This window comes from Nicotiana tomentosiformis, chromosome 12, assembly GCF_000390325.3.
Source record: "Nicotiana tomentosiformis chromosome 12, ASM39032v3, whole genome shotgun sequence".
NCBI classification, from domain to species: Eukaryota; Viridiplantae; Streptophyta; class Magnoliopsida; order Solanales; family Solanaceae; genus Nicotiana; species Nicotiana tomentosiformis.
The window spans coordinates 116,606,217-116,622,999 of record NC_090823.1 but is presented as its reverse complement, the minus strand read 5'-3'; the positions used below and the strand labels follow the sequence as shown (position 1 = coordinate 116,622,999).

The 16,783-nt window shown below is 35.6% G+C and overlaps 1 protein-coding gene across 1 annotated transcript; it reads left to right on the top strand.

The window, feature by feature from the left end:
• The first annotated feature begins 6,334 nt into the window (after positions 1-6,334).
• LOC104095403 (protein NEGATIVE GRAVITROPIC RESPONSE OF ROOTS-like) lies at positions 6,335-9,593 on the top strand. Its single transcript, XM_033655901.2, has 5 exons — positions 6,335-6,566; positions 6,659-6,731; positions 7,677-8,209; positions 8,798-8,963; positions 9,054-9,593. The coding sequence occupies exons 1-5, from the start codon at positions 6,561-6,563 to the stop codon at positions 9,071-9,073; spliced, it is 798 nt and encodes a 265-aa protein (XP_033511792.2). The 5' UTR covers positions 6,335-6,560; the 3' UTR covers positions 9,074-9,593.
• Positions 9,594-16,783: the final 7,190 nt, after the last annotated feature.

The following is a 16,783-nucleotide window of genomic DNA, read 5'->3' as shown; positions in this document are numbered from 1 at the left end:
CATCATAGTTTAAATTTTGGATCTGTCTATGCAGTTTACCAGCCATTTCTTGTTTGTTCCCCTCTTTGCTGCAATTGGCATCTTGATCTTTCAGACACATTTGTGGAGTTGAGCGTTGAATGTTGTGGGAATTCCCCCACCATGTGGTATATGTACCATGGACATGCAACATTTTGGGAACCATGGTGCCGAGTATCTTAGCTTTCTTTTTTCTTTCCTTGAGCCGAGTGTCTATCGGAAATAGCTTCTCTACCTCTATAAGGTAGGGGTAAGATCTGCGTACACATTATCCTTCCCAGACCCCACTCGTGGGATTATACTGGGTTTGTTGTTGTTATTGGTGGCGCAGAGTATCTTAGTGGATCAGTATCAATATATCATATGAAAGAACAGATTTTCACACCAGGTGATTTCCTTCATTATTAGCTTGTTAATTCAGTCCCTTTGGTTTAAAAAGCCGGATGATTTCCAATTTACACATTTTGATCATGTGTTACACAGACGTAACAAGGTTTGAGCTTTCAAGGCGTGGCTATATTACTAGTTTTTCTATAGTAGGTTTTGACTTACTTACACGTCATTCTCCTTTCAACTATTATCGTTGATTCATCCCTTGTATTTTGACCACCACCGGTAATCGGAGCACTAAGTAATTGTTTCTTGGTTTAGTAAATATAGGAAGGACAGAACATTGGTTGAGCAAGTTAGCTTAAAATGGGATTTCTTCTCATTTATCCGGGTTTTGGTTGACATAGTTACTCGTTATAATATGTGATAGTGGGAGATAACAAGTATTTAGTGAAATAATCATAATGTATACGAGTTGATCCGAACACTATCATTATCAAATTAAAAAGAGTGTGGCAGTGTACGACTTGTCAAGTGATCGACAGGGATATGAATTTAAGCTAGTGTTTGGACATAGATTTGATAGAAATTTGAAAAAAGAGTTTTTGAAATTGTGTTCGAAAAATAATTTTTGAAAGTTGAAGTTGTATTTGAATATGTATTTTATTTAAAGAAAAGTTGAAGTTTTGTGAGTAGAAGAAAATATTTTACCCAAAACCTATCATAAACTAGTTTTTGGAAACTTGAAATTTTTTGAATTTTTATCCAAAACATGATCATATTTTATAAACAAACGATATTTTTAATTTGTATTTTGAAAAAATAAAACCAAAACTATGGCAGGAGCTAAGTATTAGCACAAACTCCTAAGAATAAAGTAAGACCTAAAACCTAGCATTGATTGAATAGCCTCTGTCAACTCATTTCCTGTTTTGCAGCTTGGCGTAGCTAAGGGCGGCCATAAAAAAGATTCTTTTATTTTTTTTTAAATTATTGTTTGGCGGCTATTAAAATTTAAAATTTCACTTGAAATTGAATTTCAGAATTTTTTCGGAATTTGAGAAATTTCCAAAAGTTATTTTTTAAAATTTTCACTTCAAAACACTCACAAAAATTCAAAAATAGCTCTAAATTGTATTGATGTCCAAACACAACTTTAATTTTTAAATATCATTTTCAACTTAAAAACAATTATTTTTTCCCGGAATTTTATAGTTTTTATGTCGAGACGCCCCCTAAGAATTTCGTAGGGACCATCAAGCAAAGTAAACCGTTTAAAATCACATTTAGGAGATTAAAACAATAATTGGAAAGATCCAATGAAAAGAGAGCTAGTCATCAAAGCGAGAATAAAGGCACTTTATTATGGAGGAGACAAGTCCACATCATATAATGACTTAGTTTAATTGAAGTAAGGTTAAGAACATTCCACATCTGGCAAAGTCTCTCGATATTAGTTAGCAAGATATGACTTTGCAAGTCTCTAGGATTCTAGTAGTTTACTCACATGGCCTTTCTTTACTTAAACTTTTAAATTAACCTTTCTTGGTAGGAGTGTTAATTTTCCACTAATCTCTTTTATCAGTCTTACGTTAATCTCGAGGTAAAAAAGATCCCTTCGTTGTTTAGTCCTAAACTCCTAATTGAGTTGTTGCAATTAATTTTTTAAGCATTTTGTGGTCTAAAATCTTCAATGACGAACTTGGTGACGCCAAAGAGTTCTTATTATATGTATTTGAATACTTACTTTCCAGTTGATTAACTTTTAAAGATTCCTAACTTGGCAACAAATGTGTCTGTACCAAAAATAAAAGTATTTGTGTTGTGGTATTTCTCACATTGAATTCCCTTAAATAGTTTTTTTTTTTTGCATGTTTTTTTTATATATATATATTTTGACTTTCCTTATTGAAAGTCATGGTTCAGCCACGACCTTTGAACTCTATGACTTAAAAGAATATAAGGGGTTGTTTGGTAGGATTTATAAGAACAATACTGAATAAGGTATATTAGTAATAATAAGATTAGTTAAGCTGAGATTATTTCTTATCAACTATTTTGTTTAGTATATTAAAAATAACATGTATTGCATTATTTTTAAAAAAGAATGTTATTTGTTTACAAAAATAGCCCCCACATTCTTTGGAAAAAGTTTTGTAAGAGCACTTCTATCTTTATACATGCATGCTTATCAACGTATTAAAAAATTTGGTATTGCTACGTATAAAAAAAAGTACTGAATATGGTGTATAACCATTACAAGTATTAATTATACATAGGTCGAAAAATAATACTCTCTCCGTTCCAATTTATGTGAATCTGTTTGATTAGGCGCGGAGTTTAAGAAAAAATGAAGACTTTTAGAATTTATGGTCCTAAACAAGTCAAAAGGGGGTCAGAGTATTTGTATGGTTATAAAAGTCACTCATTAATGATAGAATTGTAAGTTTAAGCTAAATTATTACCAAATTTAGAAATGAATTATTTTTTTTGAACGGACCAAAAAGAAAATAAATTCACATAAATCAAAATAGATGAAGTATTAAATAAAGAATTAATAATAACATCGCTAATATATATATTATTTTTCCTAAAATATCCTATCAAACTACCGGTAGGTGTATTATGAGCCAAGATAGATCTATCTAGAGTGAAGATGGCATATGATCACATGCTAATTGTCTCCTCATAGAAACTTCATGAACTAAACGTACATATGGTTTAGATAGATATAAAAGAGAGGGTTAATCATCACCACTAGTTCTTTAAAAGCAAGATACTGTGCATATTATTAAAAATTGAAATCCAATCATTTCAAAAATTATACTACTATAGTAGTTGTTCTACTCTTGTCAATGTATGAAAGGCAAGTCAACCAAACCTCGACTTCATACACGTGTCAATCTGACATAATCAATGAGCTTTATATTTGTTGCGACTTGTGCTGTTCTATCTCCACGTTCTCTTTTATTTGTGGTCCTTTCTTTTATTATTTCTTGGAGAGGATTAATTAGGTGCTTAATTAAATGAATTCAAAATTTTAAATCGCTAATTGTGAATTATCACGATTCATGACATTTATTACGGATTACTTATTACTCCATCCGGTTCATTTTAATCGATTTTTAAACCTTTTTTTGAGGTCTACGATATTTGATTTTTTCAAATATCAAGAAGGAATTTAATTTTTTTTTTCAAAGTTGTCTTTGGAGTAAATAACTTCGGAATATTTGCTATAGTTTCAATGAACAAACTAAGGTTAATATGATCAATTTCATTGTTAATTAATGCTAAAAGATGAATTCCTTAATATATATGAAAATAAAAAAAAATCAATTAAAGTGAATCGAAGGGAGTAATAAAGAGCACTCTTGGGTTAACTTAAATTATATGTGTGCACTTTGATTGAGAACGGAGTTAAAAAAAGTAAATTATATTCTTAAATTTATGGTCTAAATTGAAATGGAGTATTGAACTGGAGAATGGGGAAAAGACACCATATAATTATTGTACTTTCTACTTTTATTTCAAGGGCTATGTAGAAGAACCTTTTTGAGTTTTTTTCTCCTTTGGCTAGTTGTTTAGCTAAAGTCCAAAGAGAAATGGCCAGTAAGTGCTAATTGAACTTCAAAAGATTATTATTCATATCCGTAAAAATACTTGTGTCCAACTGCTCTTTGACAACCAAACATCCCTCAGTCACTGTGTCTCTTACCGACTGGCCCTTTTTTGTGGCTCTGGAGTCTGGTCAGTAGACACAACGTTTTTGGAAAAAAGGAAAGATTATTTACACATATCAAAAGTATCAACAGAGATTTTGATCATGTGAAGTTTATAGTCAAAGAGTTCTCAAATACAGAAATGCGTCGTTCTTCTTATTCACTTTTTTCGATTTTTTTTTTTTTTAAATCAGTGTTTGATCATAAAAATTTTAAATTTCACTTGAAGTTAAATTTCAGAATTTTCAATATTTGAAAAACTCCAAAAGACAAGTGAGGGTTGCTTAGTTGATAAAGCACCTCCACCCACGACCGTTAGGTCCTGAGTTCGAGTCACGCTGAAGGAAAAATGTGGAAACACTATAGATCTTCCTAATTTGGGAGGGAATTAAAAAAAAAAAAAAAAACTCCAAAAAATTATTTTCAATATTTTCATTTCAAATCACCTACAAAAATTCAAAAATAGCTCCAAATTGTATTCATATCCAAACACAACTTTAATTTTCAAATACCATTTTTACTTTAAAAAATTCATTTTTTTCCCCGAAATTTCACAATTTTTATGCTAAAATTGTCAGTGTCATATAAAATGTAATTTAAGGGATGCCTAAAAAGGCAGAATATATCCGATGTAATTCTGATTGGATTTTCTCTTATTCCTGGCGTGCTTAGACCACTAATGATAATTAACCGGCATGTTAATGCCTTTGCTGATAAGTGGAAGGAATGTATTAAGGATAACAAAATATATTGACCCCCTAAATGAACAAAAGAAAGAAAAGAATAATCTTTCTTTGTCGATTTGTTGGTTATTTAATGAGAAATTTTCAAAAATCACTATTGTTTAGTGGCTATTAACTCCCTATAGCTATCATATACATAATTACTTCCTATAGCTACTATTCAGTTGTTACGATAGTGTATTCACATGTATTCGCGGTATTGTATTCATGAATACAGTAGCAAAAAGCACCTAAAATCAGGACAGTCCAGCTGTACGCGCATGTATTCACATGTATTCGTACCATGTATTCATGAATACAACAGTAAAAAGCGCCTAAAATCAAGGCAGTCCAGCTGTACGCGCATGTATTCACATATATTCGTGTTGCTGTATTAATTAATACAACTGTACGCGCATGTATTCACATTTATTCGCGTCATGTATTCATGCAGTAACGACAATCCCTTAAATATAGGTATGTCCAGCTATCTAAGAGAGAGAAAACATATAAATAGCGTATTTCATGCCTCAATGGTAGTATATACAATAAAATACTTATTTTGTTATAAAATATAAAAGGTAGCTATAGAAAATAATATTTTAAAATAATTTTAGTTTATAATAAATATGGTGTATACCTTTGTTATAGGAGGTAAAATTTTCTTATTTAATTTAGCTCTTTAACCCATGGTTGACATGATAATAATAACAAGTCCAATAAAATCTTACAAGTGGAGTCTGAGGAGGATAATATGTACGTAAACCTTATTTCCCCCTTGTATACGTAGAGAGACTACTTCGTATAGACCCACAACCTACACCATAATAAGAAAATAAAATTCAAGAATGAGATTTGAAAGCAAACTAGCTACTAGTAATGCATATTAATTAAGTTGGAGATATTTGTGTTACTATTGGTGTCACTAAGAGGGCTAGTCATACAGGTCGTGGCGTGACAACAACCGTTGGATAACAAATGTTTTCTTTGAGATTGATTCTCGACATTCATTAACTGATAATGTAAAAGAATGTTTACACGGTCACCTAATACATGTAAATATTCTTAGTAAATAGCATTAGTAACCTGAAAAAACGAGACAAGTAATATGTTATAACTAGTTAAAATATATCAATAGCGTGAAAGTTCTTTACACTATCAATGTATATAAAAGGGTAATCGGTGCATTAAGCTCCCGCTATGCGCGGGGTACATAGTCTTATATTGCATTTCTGCAAGAGGTTGTTTCCACGGCTTGAACCCGTGATCTCCTAATCACACGACAACAACTTTATCAGTTACACCAAAACTCACTTTCACACTATCAGTGTATATAATTAGTTAAATTAAATCCATACTTAAAAGCTAGAAGAATGCCTAAAGATTAGCATTAATCTTGAATCTACTGGAAGGTATCATAGCCACGCATTCCTCTTTCAACAGTGTGGTCACTCAAGTACTATACTGTGCGGGCACATTACTCCTCTATTTGTGTGCATATATTATCTTTATTCTACATAGGCAAATTTGCATGTTTCACTTTTGTCCATATAAAAAGAGAAGAGAATGTCTTGTGCTAGTAATAGAAACTAATAGGTCTATGTTTTAGTACTACTAAGTACTAATAGTTGACTCAATAATACTATAAGAGAGTGACAAACTCAATACCAATATTTATTTATTACTACTTCTAAAGCTCCTTTCTCAACTCTCTTCTACTGTCCACCAATTACCAACTTCTCAAACATCATCAGCAGATTCATTTTAGGATATGAAGGTTGGTTAATTAATTAGCATAACAGTTGCAGCAATTATTCTAAAGCTGTATATATTGCTAGGTTGATAAATTTACTCTGTTTTGGCTTGCAGTTCTTTAACTGGATGCACAATAAGTTAAATGGGGGACAAAGAAGCAGAAAAACTAATGCAGTCCCTATCACTAGTAAGCCTTCTTCTCCTTCTCCTATTAGCAAAACCAAACTCAATTCCTTTAGTGCAGCTTTTCCTAAGACATGCATGCACTGTATCGCAGTCAGCGGGTAATCAAGCATTTTTCTTTTCTTCTTCGTATCTATAGTATTAGTATTAGGCTGATAATTTTATTCCTAAATTGCTATTACTACCTGTTGTTTTCGTATTATATTTTGCTTCAGTTTTCTTAATAGTTACTGTTTCTTTTCATGAACTGAGAGACTATCGAAAATAACATCTCTACCTCTTAGAGTAAGAGTAAGGTCCGCATATATATATATATATATACACGGGTCCCACTTGTAAAATTTATTGTTGTTATTGCCATTTAGCACAGAAGTTATATTAGAAGTAAGTTAAAGAATTTCTTTTTTTTCTCTCAAACATTTATGGGGAAGGATAAGGGGCCGGGTTGAAAAGATCAATGTGAGAAACTACCACGACATTTACACGTGTAGTTTTAATATACGTCTGCCGAAAAGTAATATTTGACCTACGTATACACTACAATTTTCCTGCAAATAGTATTCAATTGACCATCTTTCGACATATATATGCAGCTCTGTCCCTGGTAGTGAAATCTTTAAGGTCTTCTTAATATAATGTAGTCAATGTTGTAAGTAATTAAAGTACTGTGATTCTTCATTATATTATCTGCAAATTGTGTGACAAATGATAGAACAGATAAACAGAGATTTCTACTAAATCTCCTAATCCTTAATTAACGTGGCATATAACAAGCTTGATTAGGCAACGGCATATATTGAGGAGGCTTTTTCACGTGGGGGATGCATACTAATTTCCTCAAATACTACATTATACTTTAACCAAAAGTAGACAATAAATTTTCGAAATTTGAGAAAATGCTGGACTGTCTCTTTAAGTTGTTTGATTGAGTGTTTAATTTTGGTCACAGATCAAACAAATGAAGAGTTCAAAGATTGGCCAGATTCGTTATTGGCAATTGGAACTTTTGGCATTAAGAGCAGTGAAGAAGTTGGCAAATTACAAAATGATCATCACCAGGACGAAATACTAGAGAATTCACCAGATTTAGCAGAATTCACACCTGAAGAAGTTGGCAAATTACAAAAAGAGTTAACAAAATTATTATCCCGAAAACCGGCTGCTAATAATGCTGATTATATTTTTCCATTGGACAGATTTCTTAATTGTCCTTCAAGTTTGGAAGTTGATCGTAGGATTAGTTCCAGCAGATTTAGCAGAACTAATTCAGACAATTTTGATTATGACGAGGAAGAACTTGACAGAACTATAAGAGTGATTATAGGAAGATGCAAAGATGTTTGCAATAAGCAGAACAAAAAGAAATCAATTGGGAAGAAATCCATTTCTTTTCTTCTCAAGAAAATGTTCGTTTGCGCAAGTGGTAATTTTGGTCCAGCTCCTGGTTTACGAGATACATTTCAGAAATCAAGAATGGAGAAGGTATTAATATATTGCTATTATACTTTTAATATACTATCCTTGTTAAGATTTTTGCAACTTCCCTTATGTTTTTCTCATATATATATATATATATATATATATATATATATATATATATATAGCCGGATCGAAGATTTTAACTTAATGAGTTCAATATTTATGTTCTTGCCGCTGAACCAAATTATGGATTCAATTATTCTTTTTTTTAAAAAATAAATTATTTTCATGTTGAAATTAGATCAATATCTATTTCGAGTTTTCTAGAATGTATCAATAAACTAGACTCATACTGTGAGTTCTTTCTCCAGAAGAAATATGTGATTTTGCTTCTTACAGTAATATGTTTGATCCCGCTTATGGGGTCAGGATCGATTGATATCCTCTAGTTGTTCATGCAAGACATGCTTATTTTGCATACAATTATGGTTCAAAAATTTAATACTTATTAAAATTCTCGTGATTTTTCACAAATATAAATAAATTTTCTGACAAAAACTTTGAGTCTATACCTTCTTAACTGCATCCTCACTAATTTTTTGTTAACAACTTAATCTTGTATTAGTAACAACGTGCATTTAACAATTGCAGCTTTTAAGGACAATGCTTTCCAAGAAAATAAGCCCTCAAAATGCCTCTCGGACATCAACAAAGAGATATTTAGAGGACGAACATCCACAAAAGGAAGAGCAAGAAGGGAAAAAACTAGAGAAAATCTTTAATGATGGATCTAAATGGGTGAAAACCGATTCTGATTGTAAGTAACATTCAATAATTTTTATATTTAAGAAAAAACAAAATTTTAGCTTAATTCTAGCTAACCAAAACTTATTTTTTTCATTTGCAGTTATCGTCTTGGAAATGTAGATAGACCTTCCAAAATTGAAGAACTTTGCTATCCGTTAAGTTTTTGGTCTAATATCATCTTTGTCGTTAGGAAAAAGTCTCAATTTTGTCCTTGAGTCCTAACGGGTGAGGCAAATATGAGATGTTTTACTAACTGGCAGGGTAACATAAGATCAAAGTTTTAACAGGGGGACTAAATTGCTTAATTTCAAATAGTACAAGAATAAATTTGGAATTTTTTTCAACTTCCTATTTTTTTATAACCATGTTTTGGTTTTTTCTAAAGAAACTACTTATAACCACAGGCTCTGGAAATTATGACTCTCCAATGTACAAAGATAACAATATAATTATCTTTTTGGAAGTGTACTTACGTCTTTTTCCATGGTTGTATCTTTGATGGATGCAACACATGTTGTGTAATGCTTCAAAGGGAATCTTGTGATTTTGTACTATTCTGAAATTGTAGTACAAGAAGTCTCTCCACTTTCTTTTAGTACTATTTGTGATCTTGAAAATGTTACCTTAGTAATGTGCCTTTGTTGGCAATTTGGCATGATATGTGATGTTATTTAGTTAGTCAATCAAAATACATTAGTTCATATTTTCAATCAACACAATTTGTTACATAATCGTGTGTAAGGTTAAGATAATCTATTAACTTTATGCCACAAATAACAGGGCAATATAACTTTATTTGACATTTTTCTTATTAAACTGCATTTATAAACTTTTTTTATAGCCAAACAAATAAAGGAACAATTGCAAGCCGTACAACCAACAATACGACAATAGAATTAGATGCGTTTAGTTTATTTTTATTTTTTCCCTCGTAATTGATCTGAGATTGATTGTGGAACCATGCATAGAAAATAGGGGTCATGCTAGAGTCCGGCCTGGAAATAGGCTAGGCGGAATAGTTATTTACTTTAATTTCAATATTTTAGAGTAAATTTCACTAAACTTCATTAAGGTGACATATATAAGAACCTTTTTGAGTTTTTTCTACAGGTGACAAAGGGGTGGGCCGGTGTCATCACCCAAAATCCTAACCTGTCGTGATGGCACCTAACATGGTACTAGGCAAGCCGATTTCTTATAAATATTTCCAACACTTCTAACAAAAATGAATTTAAAGCAGTTTTAATAGTAAAAGTTCTCATAATCGGAATAGAAAACCCAAAACATAATGCAGAACTCCCAACTATCAGGGTGTCACAGAGTACATGAGCTCATCTATACATCACAAGTCTGGAAAACACGGTCTATAATAGTCTGAGAATAAATACAGTAATCAAGAAGATAAGGAATGAGAGACAAGGTCTGCGAAACACCGGCAGCTACCTCAGAATCTCTGGATAATCAACTGTGTGAAGAAAATCAACACCCACTGTGTCCGGGAGTACCTGGATCTGCACACGAAGTGCAGGGTGTAGTATGAGTACAACTAACTTAACAATTAACAATACTAAATAAAGAACTGAAAGTAGTGATGAGCTTCATAGCTGAGTCTAATTATAGTAAATTCCAACATAATAAGGTAGGCTATGCTTTCAAGTTCAACATTTAAGGCCAAAACAGTAATTTCATGTCAAGTTCAACTGAAACATAAGATAAAATCTCTCAGAAATTTCCAGAACAATGATATATGACAACTGTAGTGCAATAAGAATGAAATAAAATGCATCTTCTCAGGACTACAGTCACTCAGCCATTCCATCCACTCAGCACTCAGCACTCGCACTCAGTATGTACCTGTGCTCACTAGGGGTATGTACAGACTCCAGAGGGGCTCCTTCAGCCTAAGCGCTATAATCCGCACGGACAACTCACGTGCTACACGGATAACTCACGTGCTATAGAATAATATATGAATCTAAACGGACAACTCACGTGCTATAGTATCAATATCTGAATCTGCACGGACAACTCACGTGCTATAGTATAATATCTGGATCCGCACGAATAACTCACGTGCTATAGTATAATATCTCACAATCAGGCCCTCGGCCTCACTCAGTCATAAATCTCTCCAGTCTCTCGGGCTCTCAATAATCATGATAATCAGCCCAAACAATAATGATATGATGCATCAATAATGAACAATAGAGATTTAGATAAAATAAACAAGTAAACTATGATTGAGTATAATACAATAATTTAGCAGATAATTCAACATGTACACGACCTCTGTGGGTCCCTACAGTGCCTAACACATAATCTAAATATGATTTATGGTTCAATTTCACTACTATATGGAGAATGTACAGATAACAACAGGTTATTCAACTACACAATTCTATGGAATTTGACCAAGTCACAATTCCTATGGTGCACGCCCACACGCCCATCACCTAGCATGTGCATCAACTCAAAACCAATCACATAACACATAATCCGGGGTTCCATACCCTCAGGACCAATTTTAGAACTGTTACTTACCTCAAACCACGTAATTCTTTATTCTGCAATGCCTTTGCCTCGCGAATCAGCCTCCAAACGCCTCTAGTCTAGTCACAAATAATCTGATTCAGTCAATAAAAATTATAGGAATTTATTCCATATGAAAATATAAAATTTCCATTAAAATCCGAAATTTCACCCAAATATCGCCCGTGGGGCCCACGTCTCGGAACCCGACAAAAGTTACAAAATATGAATGCCATTTCAATTACGAGTCTAACCATGCAATTTTTACCAAATTCCGACATCAACTCGGCCCTCAAATCTTCAAATTAAACCAAAAGGGTTTTCTAAATTTTCCAACTTAATTCACCGATTAAATGTTAAAAACAACCATGGATTCAGGTAATTTGACTAATACTGAGTTAAGAACACTTACCCTGTTGTTTTCCTTGAAAATCTACCAAAACTTGCCTCTTCCCGAGCTCCAATCCATCAAAAGTGGAAAATGGGACGAAGTCCCATTTTTAAAACTTAAACTTTCTGTCCGGACCTCTCTTCTTCGCGAACGCGACAGGTCCCTCGCGTTCGCGAAGCACAAAATTGTACTATCCAACATTGCCCTTCGTGAACGTGAGACACTACTCGCGAACGCAATGCTTTACCTATGCTCTTCTTCGCGAACGCGAGCTCCCCTTCGCGAATACGAAGGCAAAAATCCACCCCAACTATTTTTCCTTTCGCGAATGCGATACTCAATCGTGAACGCGATGAACAACTTCGCCTGACCCCAGCTTCTCTTCGCGAACGCGAGACCCTTTCACGAATGCTAAGAGAAAAACTTGCCTGCCTCAAGTTCCCCTTCGCGGACGCAAGAGCCCACTCGCGAACGGAAAGAAGGAAACCAGACACAAGCATCAGAAAATTCCAGCAGTTGTTTAAGTCTAATTTTCGGTCCGTTAACCATCTGAAACTCACTCGAGGCCCCCGGGACCTCAACCAAATACACCAACAAGTGCTAAAACATCATAAAAACTTAGTCGAACCCTCAAATCACATCAAACAATGCTAAAATCACCAATCACACCCCAATTCAAGCTTAACGAAAACTACCGAATTCCAACTTCTACATTCGATGCCGAAACCTATCAATTCAATTCTGATTGACGTCAAATTTTGCACACAAATCAAAAATGACATAACGGATTCATAAAAATTTTCAAAACTGGATTCCGACTCTGATATCAAAAAGTCAACTCCGGTCAAATTTTCAAACTTAAATTTTTATTTTAGCCATTTCAAGCCTAATTTAGCTACGGGCTTCCAAATAATATTCGGACACACTCCTAAGTCTAAAATCACCATACAGAGCTATTGGAATCATCAAAACTCTATTTCGGGATCGTTTACACATAAGTCAATATTCGGTCACTATTTTAACTTAAGCTTTAAACCTTGGAACTAAGTGTTCCAATTCATTCGAGAACCTCACCAGACCCAAAGCAATCACCCCGACGAGTCACATAACAAATATAAAGTATAAATTGAGCAGTAAATGGGGGAACGATGTTGTAATACTCAAAACGACCGGCCGGGTCGTTATATTTTTCCCCTCTTAAACAAACGTTCGTCCTCGAACCGGTTTAGAATTATACTTGGAGACTCAAATAAGTGTGGATATTTGATCTGCATCTCCCGCTCAATCTCCCAAGTAGCTTCTCCGACTGGCTGGCCTCTCCACTACACTTTCAATGAAGTTATGTTCTTTGATCTCAACTTTCGAGCATGCCGCTCTAAAGTGGCCACCGACTTCACATCATAAGTGAAATTACCATCCAAATGCACTGTGCTGAAATCCAAAATATGAGACGGATCCTCGACATACTTCTGGAGCATAGATAGATGAAACATTGGATGAACACTCGATAGACTAGGCGGCAATGCAAGTTCATAAGCCATCTCTCCAATCTTCTTAAGCACCTCAAACGACCTAATATACCGAGGGCTCAACTTGCCCTTCTTTCCGAACCTCAACACACCCTTCATGGGCGAAATCTTAAGTAGAACCTTCTCCCCAACCATTTAAGCAACATCACGGACCTTCCGGTCAGCATAACTCTTCAATCTAAACTGCGCCGTGCGAAGTCGCTCCTGAATCAATTTAACCTTTTCCAAAGCATCCTGAACCAAATCAATACCCAATAGCCTAGTCCCACCCGGTTCAAATCAGCCCACCAGATACCGACACCGTATCCCATATAAAGCCTCATACGGAGCCATCTGAATGATCGATTGGTAGTTGTTATTGTAAGAAAACTTTGCCAGTGGCATAAATTGATCCCAAGAACCCCCAAAATCTATAACACAAGAGCGTAGCATAACTTCCAATATCTGAATAGTGCGCTCGGAGTGTCCGTCCGTCTGAGGGTGAAATGTTGTACTCAACTGAACATGTGTACCTAATTCTCGCTGCACTGCTCTCTAAAACTGTGATGTAAACTGCGTGCCCCAATCCGAAATGATGGACACTGGCTCACCGTGAAGGCGAACAATCTCGCGGATATAAATAAAAGCCAACCGCTCCTAAGAATAATTAGTACCAACTGGAATAAAATGCGCGGATTTGGTCAACCGATCTACAATCACCCAAACATCATCAAACTTCCTCAAGGGAGCCCAACAACGAAATCCATGGTAATACGCTCCCATTTTCACTCCAAAATTTCAAGTATCTGAAGTAATCCGCCTGGTGTCTGATGCTTGCACTTCACCTGTTGATAATTTAAACACCGAGTTACAAACCCAACTATATCTTTCTTCATCCGCCTCCACCAATAGTGATGTCTCAAATCTTGATACATCTTTGCGGCACCTGGATGAATGGAGTACCGCGAACTGTGAGCCTCTTGGAGAATCAACTCATGAAAACCATCTACATTAGGCACACATAGCCTGCCCTACATCCGTAATACTACCTCATCCCCAATAGTGACTTCCTTGGTATCACCGTGCTGAACTGTGTCCTTAAGAACAAGCAGATGTGGGTCATCATACTGACGCTCCCTGATACGATCATAAAGAGAAGACTGAGAAACCACACAAGACAAAACTCGGCTCGGCTCGGAAACATCCAATCTGACAAACTGGTTGGCCAAGGCCTAAACATCCAAGGCTAAAGGCCTCTCTACTACCGGTAATTATGCTAAGCTGCCCAAACTCTCCGCCTTACGACTCAAGGCATCGGCCACCATATTGGCCTTTCCGAGATGATAGAGAATGGTGATGTCATAATCCTTAAGCAACTCCAACCACCTCCGCTGCAGCAAATTAAGATCCTTTTGTTTAAACAGATGCTGTAGACTCCGATGATCGGTATAAACCTCACAATGGACACCGTGCAAATAATGCCGCCAAATCTTCAAGGCATGAACAATAGCTGCTAACTCAAGGTCATGGACCGAATAATTCTTCTCGTGTACCTTTAATTATCTAGATGCATAGGCAAACACCCTACCGTCTTGCATCAGTACTGCGCCGAGACCAATACGCGACATACCACAATACATAGTATAACACCCTGAACCTGTAGGCAACACCAATACTGAGACTGTAGTCAAAGCTGTCTTGAGCTTCTGAAAGCTCTCTTCACACTCATCCGACCACCTGAATGGAGCACCTTTCTGGGTCAATTTAGTTAAAGGTGATGCAATAGATGAGAAACCCTACACGAAGCATCGATAATAACCGGCCAAACAGAGAAAACTCCGAATCTCCGTAGCTGAAGATGGCCTAGGCCAACTCTGATCTGCCTCTATCTTCTTCGGATCCACCTTAATTCTTTCACAAGACACTATGTGTCCCAAGAATGCCACCGAACTAAGCCAAAACTCACACTTAGAGAATTTGGCATATAGTCTCTCCTCTCAGCCTCTATAATACAATACCCAAGTGATGTGCATGCTCCTTTTGGATACGTAAGTACACCAGGATATCATCAATAAATACCACGACAAATGAATCAAGATACAACTGGAATACGCTATTCATCAAGCGCATAAATGTTGCTGGGGCATTGGTTAGCCCAAAAGATATCACGAGAAATTCATAGTGACTATAACGGGTCCTGAATGCCGTCTTTAAAATATCCGAATCTTGAATTTTTAACTAGTGATACCAAATTAATTTTGGAGAATACCCTCGCTCCCTGAAGCTGGTCAAATAAATCATCATTACGTGACAAAGGATACTTATTCTTAATTGTAACTTTGTAATCGATGCATATCGTCATAGTACCATCTTTCTTTTTCACAAATAGAACCGGTGCACCCCAAGGCGACACACTATGCCTAATAAACCCCTTATTAAGAAGTTCTTGAAGTTGTTCTTCCAATTCTTTTAACTCAGCTAGTGTCGTACGATACGGAGGAATAGAAATGGGTTGAGTGTCCAACACCAAGTCAATACCGAAATCAATATCTCTGTCAGGTGACATACCCGACAGGTCTGCAGGAAATACATCTGGAAAGTCTCGCACTACCGGTACTGAATCAATAGTAGGAGTATCTGCATCAATATTTCTCACAAAGGCCAAATATGACAAACACCCCTTCCCAACCATACGTTGGGCCTTTAAATAAGAAATTACCCTGCTGGGAACATAATCTAGAGAACCTCTCCATTCGACTTTCGAAAACCTTGACATCGCCAGCGTCACAGTTTTTGTGTGACAGTCTAGAATAGCATGACATGGAGACAACCAATCCATACCCAAGATTACATCGAAATCAACCATACCAAGCAATAATAGATCAACTCTAGTCTCTAGTCCCCCGATAGTTAGCACACATGACCGATACACACGGTCCACAATAATAGTACCACTGGTGTAGATAATGAACAAATGAAACTAAGGACTCACGCGGCATATTCAGATAATAAGTAAAGTATGATGATACATACGAATAAGTAGAAACATGGCCAAATAATATAGAAGATTCCATATGGCACACTGAGACAATATTTGTGATCACTGCATCTGAGGCAACGACATCTGGCCTGGCAGGAAAAGCATAGAATCGAGCCTGACCGCTACGTGATCGGCCTCCCCCCTCTTGGGCGACCCCTAACTGGCTGAGCGCCACCCCGAGCTAGGTGGGTGGTTGGTGTAACTGCTGGTGCTGGTGCTTTCAGCCAAGAACTCTGTTGTGGAGCTCCACTCAATAGCCTATGACAATCTCTCTTGAAATGACCAAATTCTCTGCACTTGAAACAACCCCTCCTCTGTCAGAACTGCTACTCCTAATAACCCGAGGAATTACCTATAGTAGT

Coding starts and splice junctions, on each gene's coding strand:
- LOC104095403 (XM_033655901.2), top strand. Junction 8,210..8,797: donor AGAAATCAAGAATGGAGAAG/GTATTAATATAT, acceptor TAACAATTGCAG/CTTTTAAGGACAATGCTTTC. Junction 8,964..9,053: donor GGTGAAAACCGATTCTGATT/GTAAGTAACATT, acceptor TTTCATTTGCAG/TTATCGTCTTGGAAATGTAG.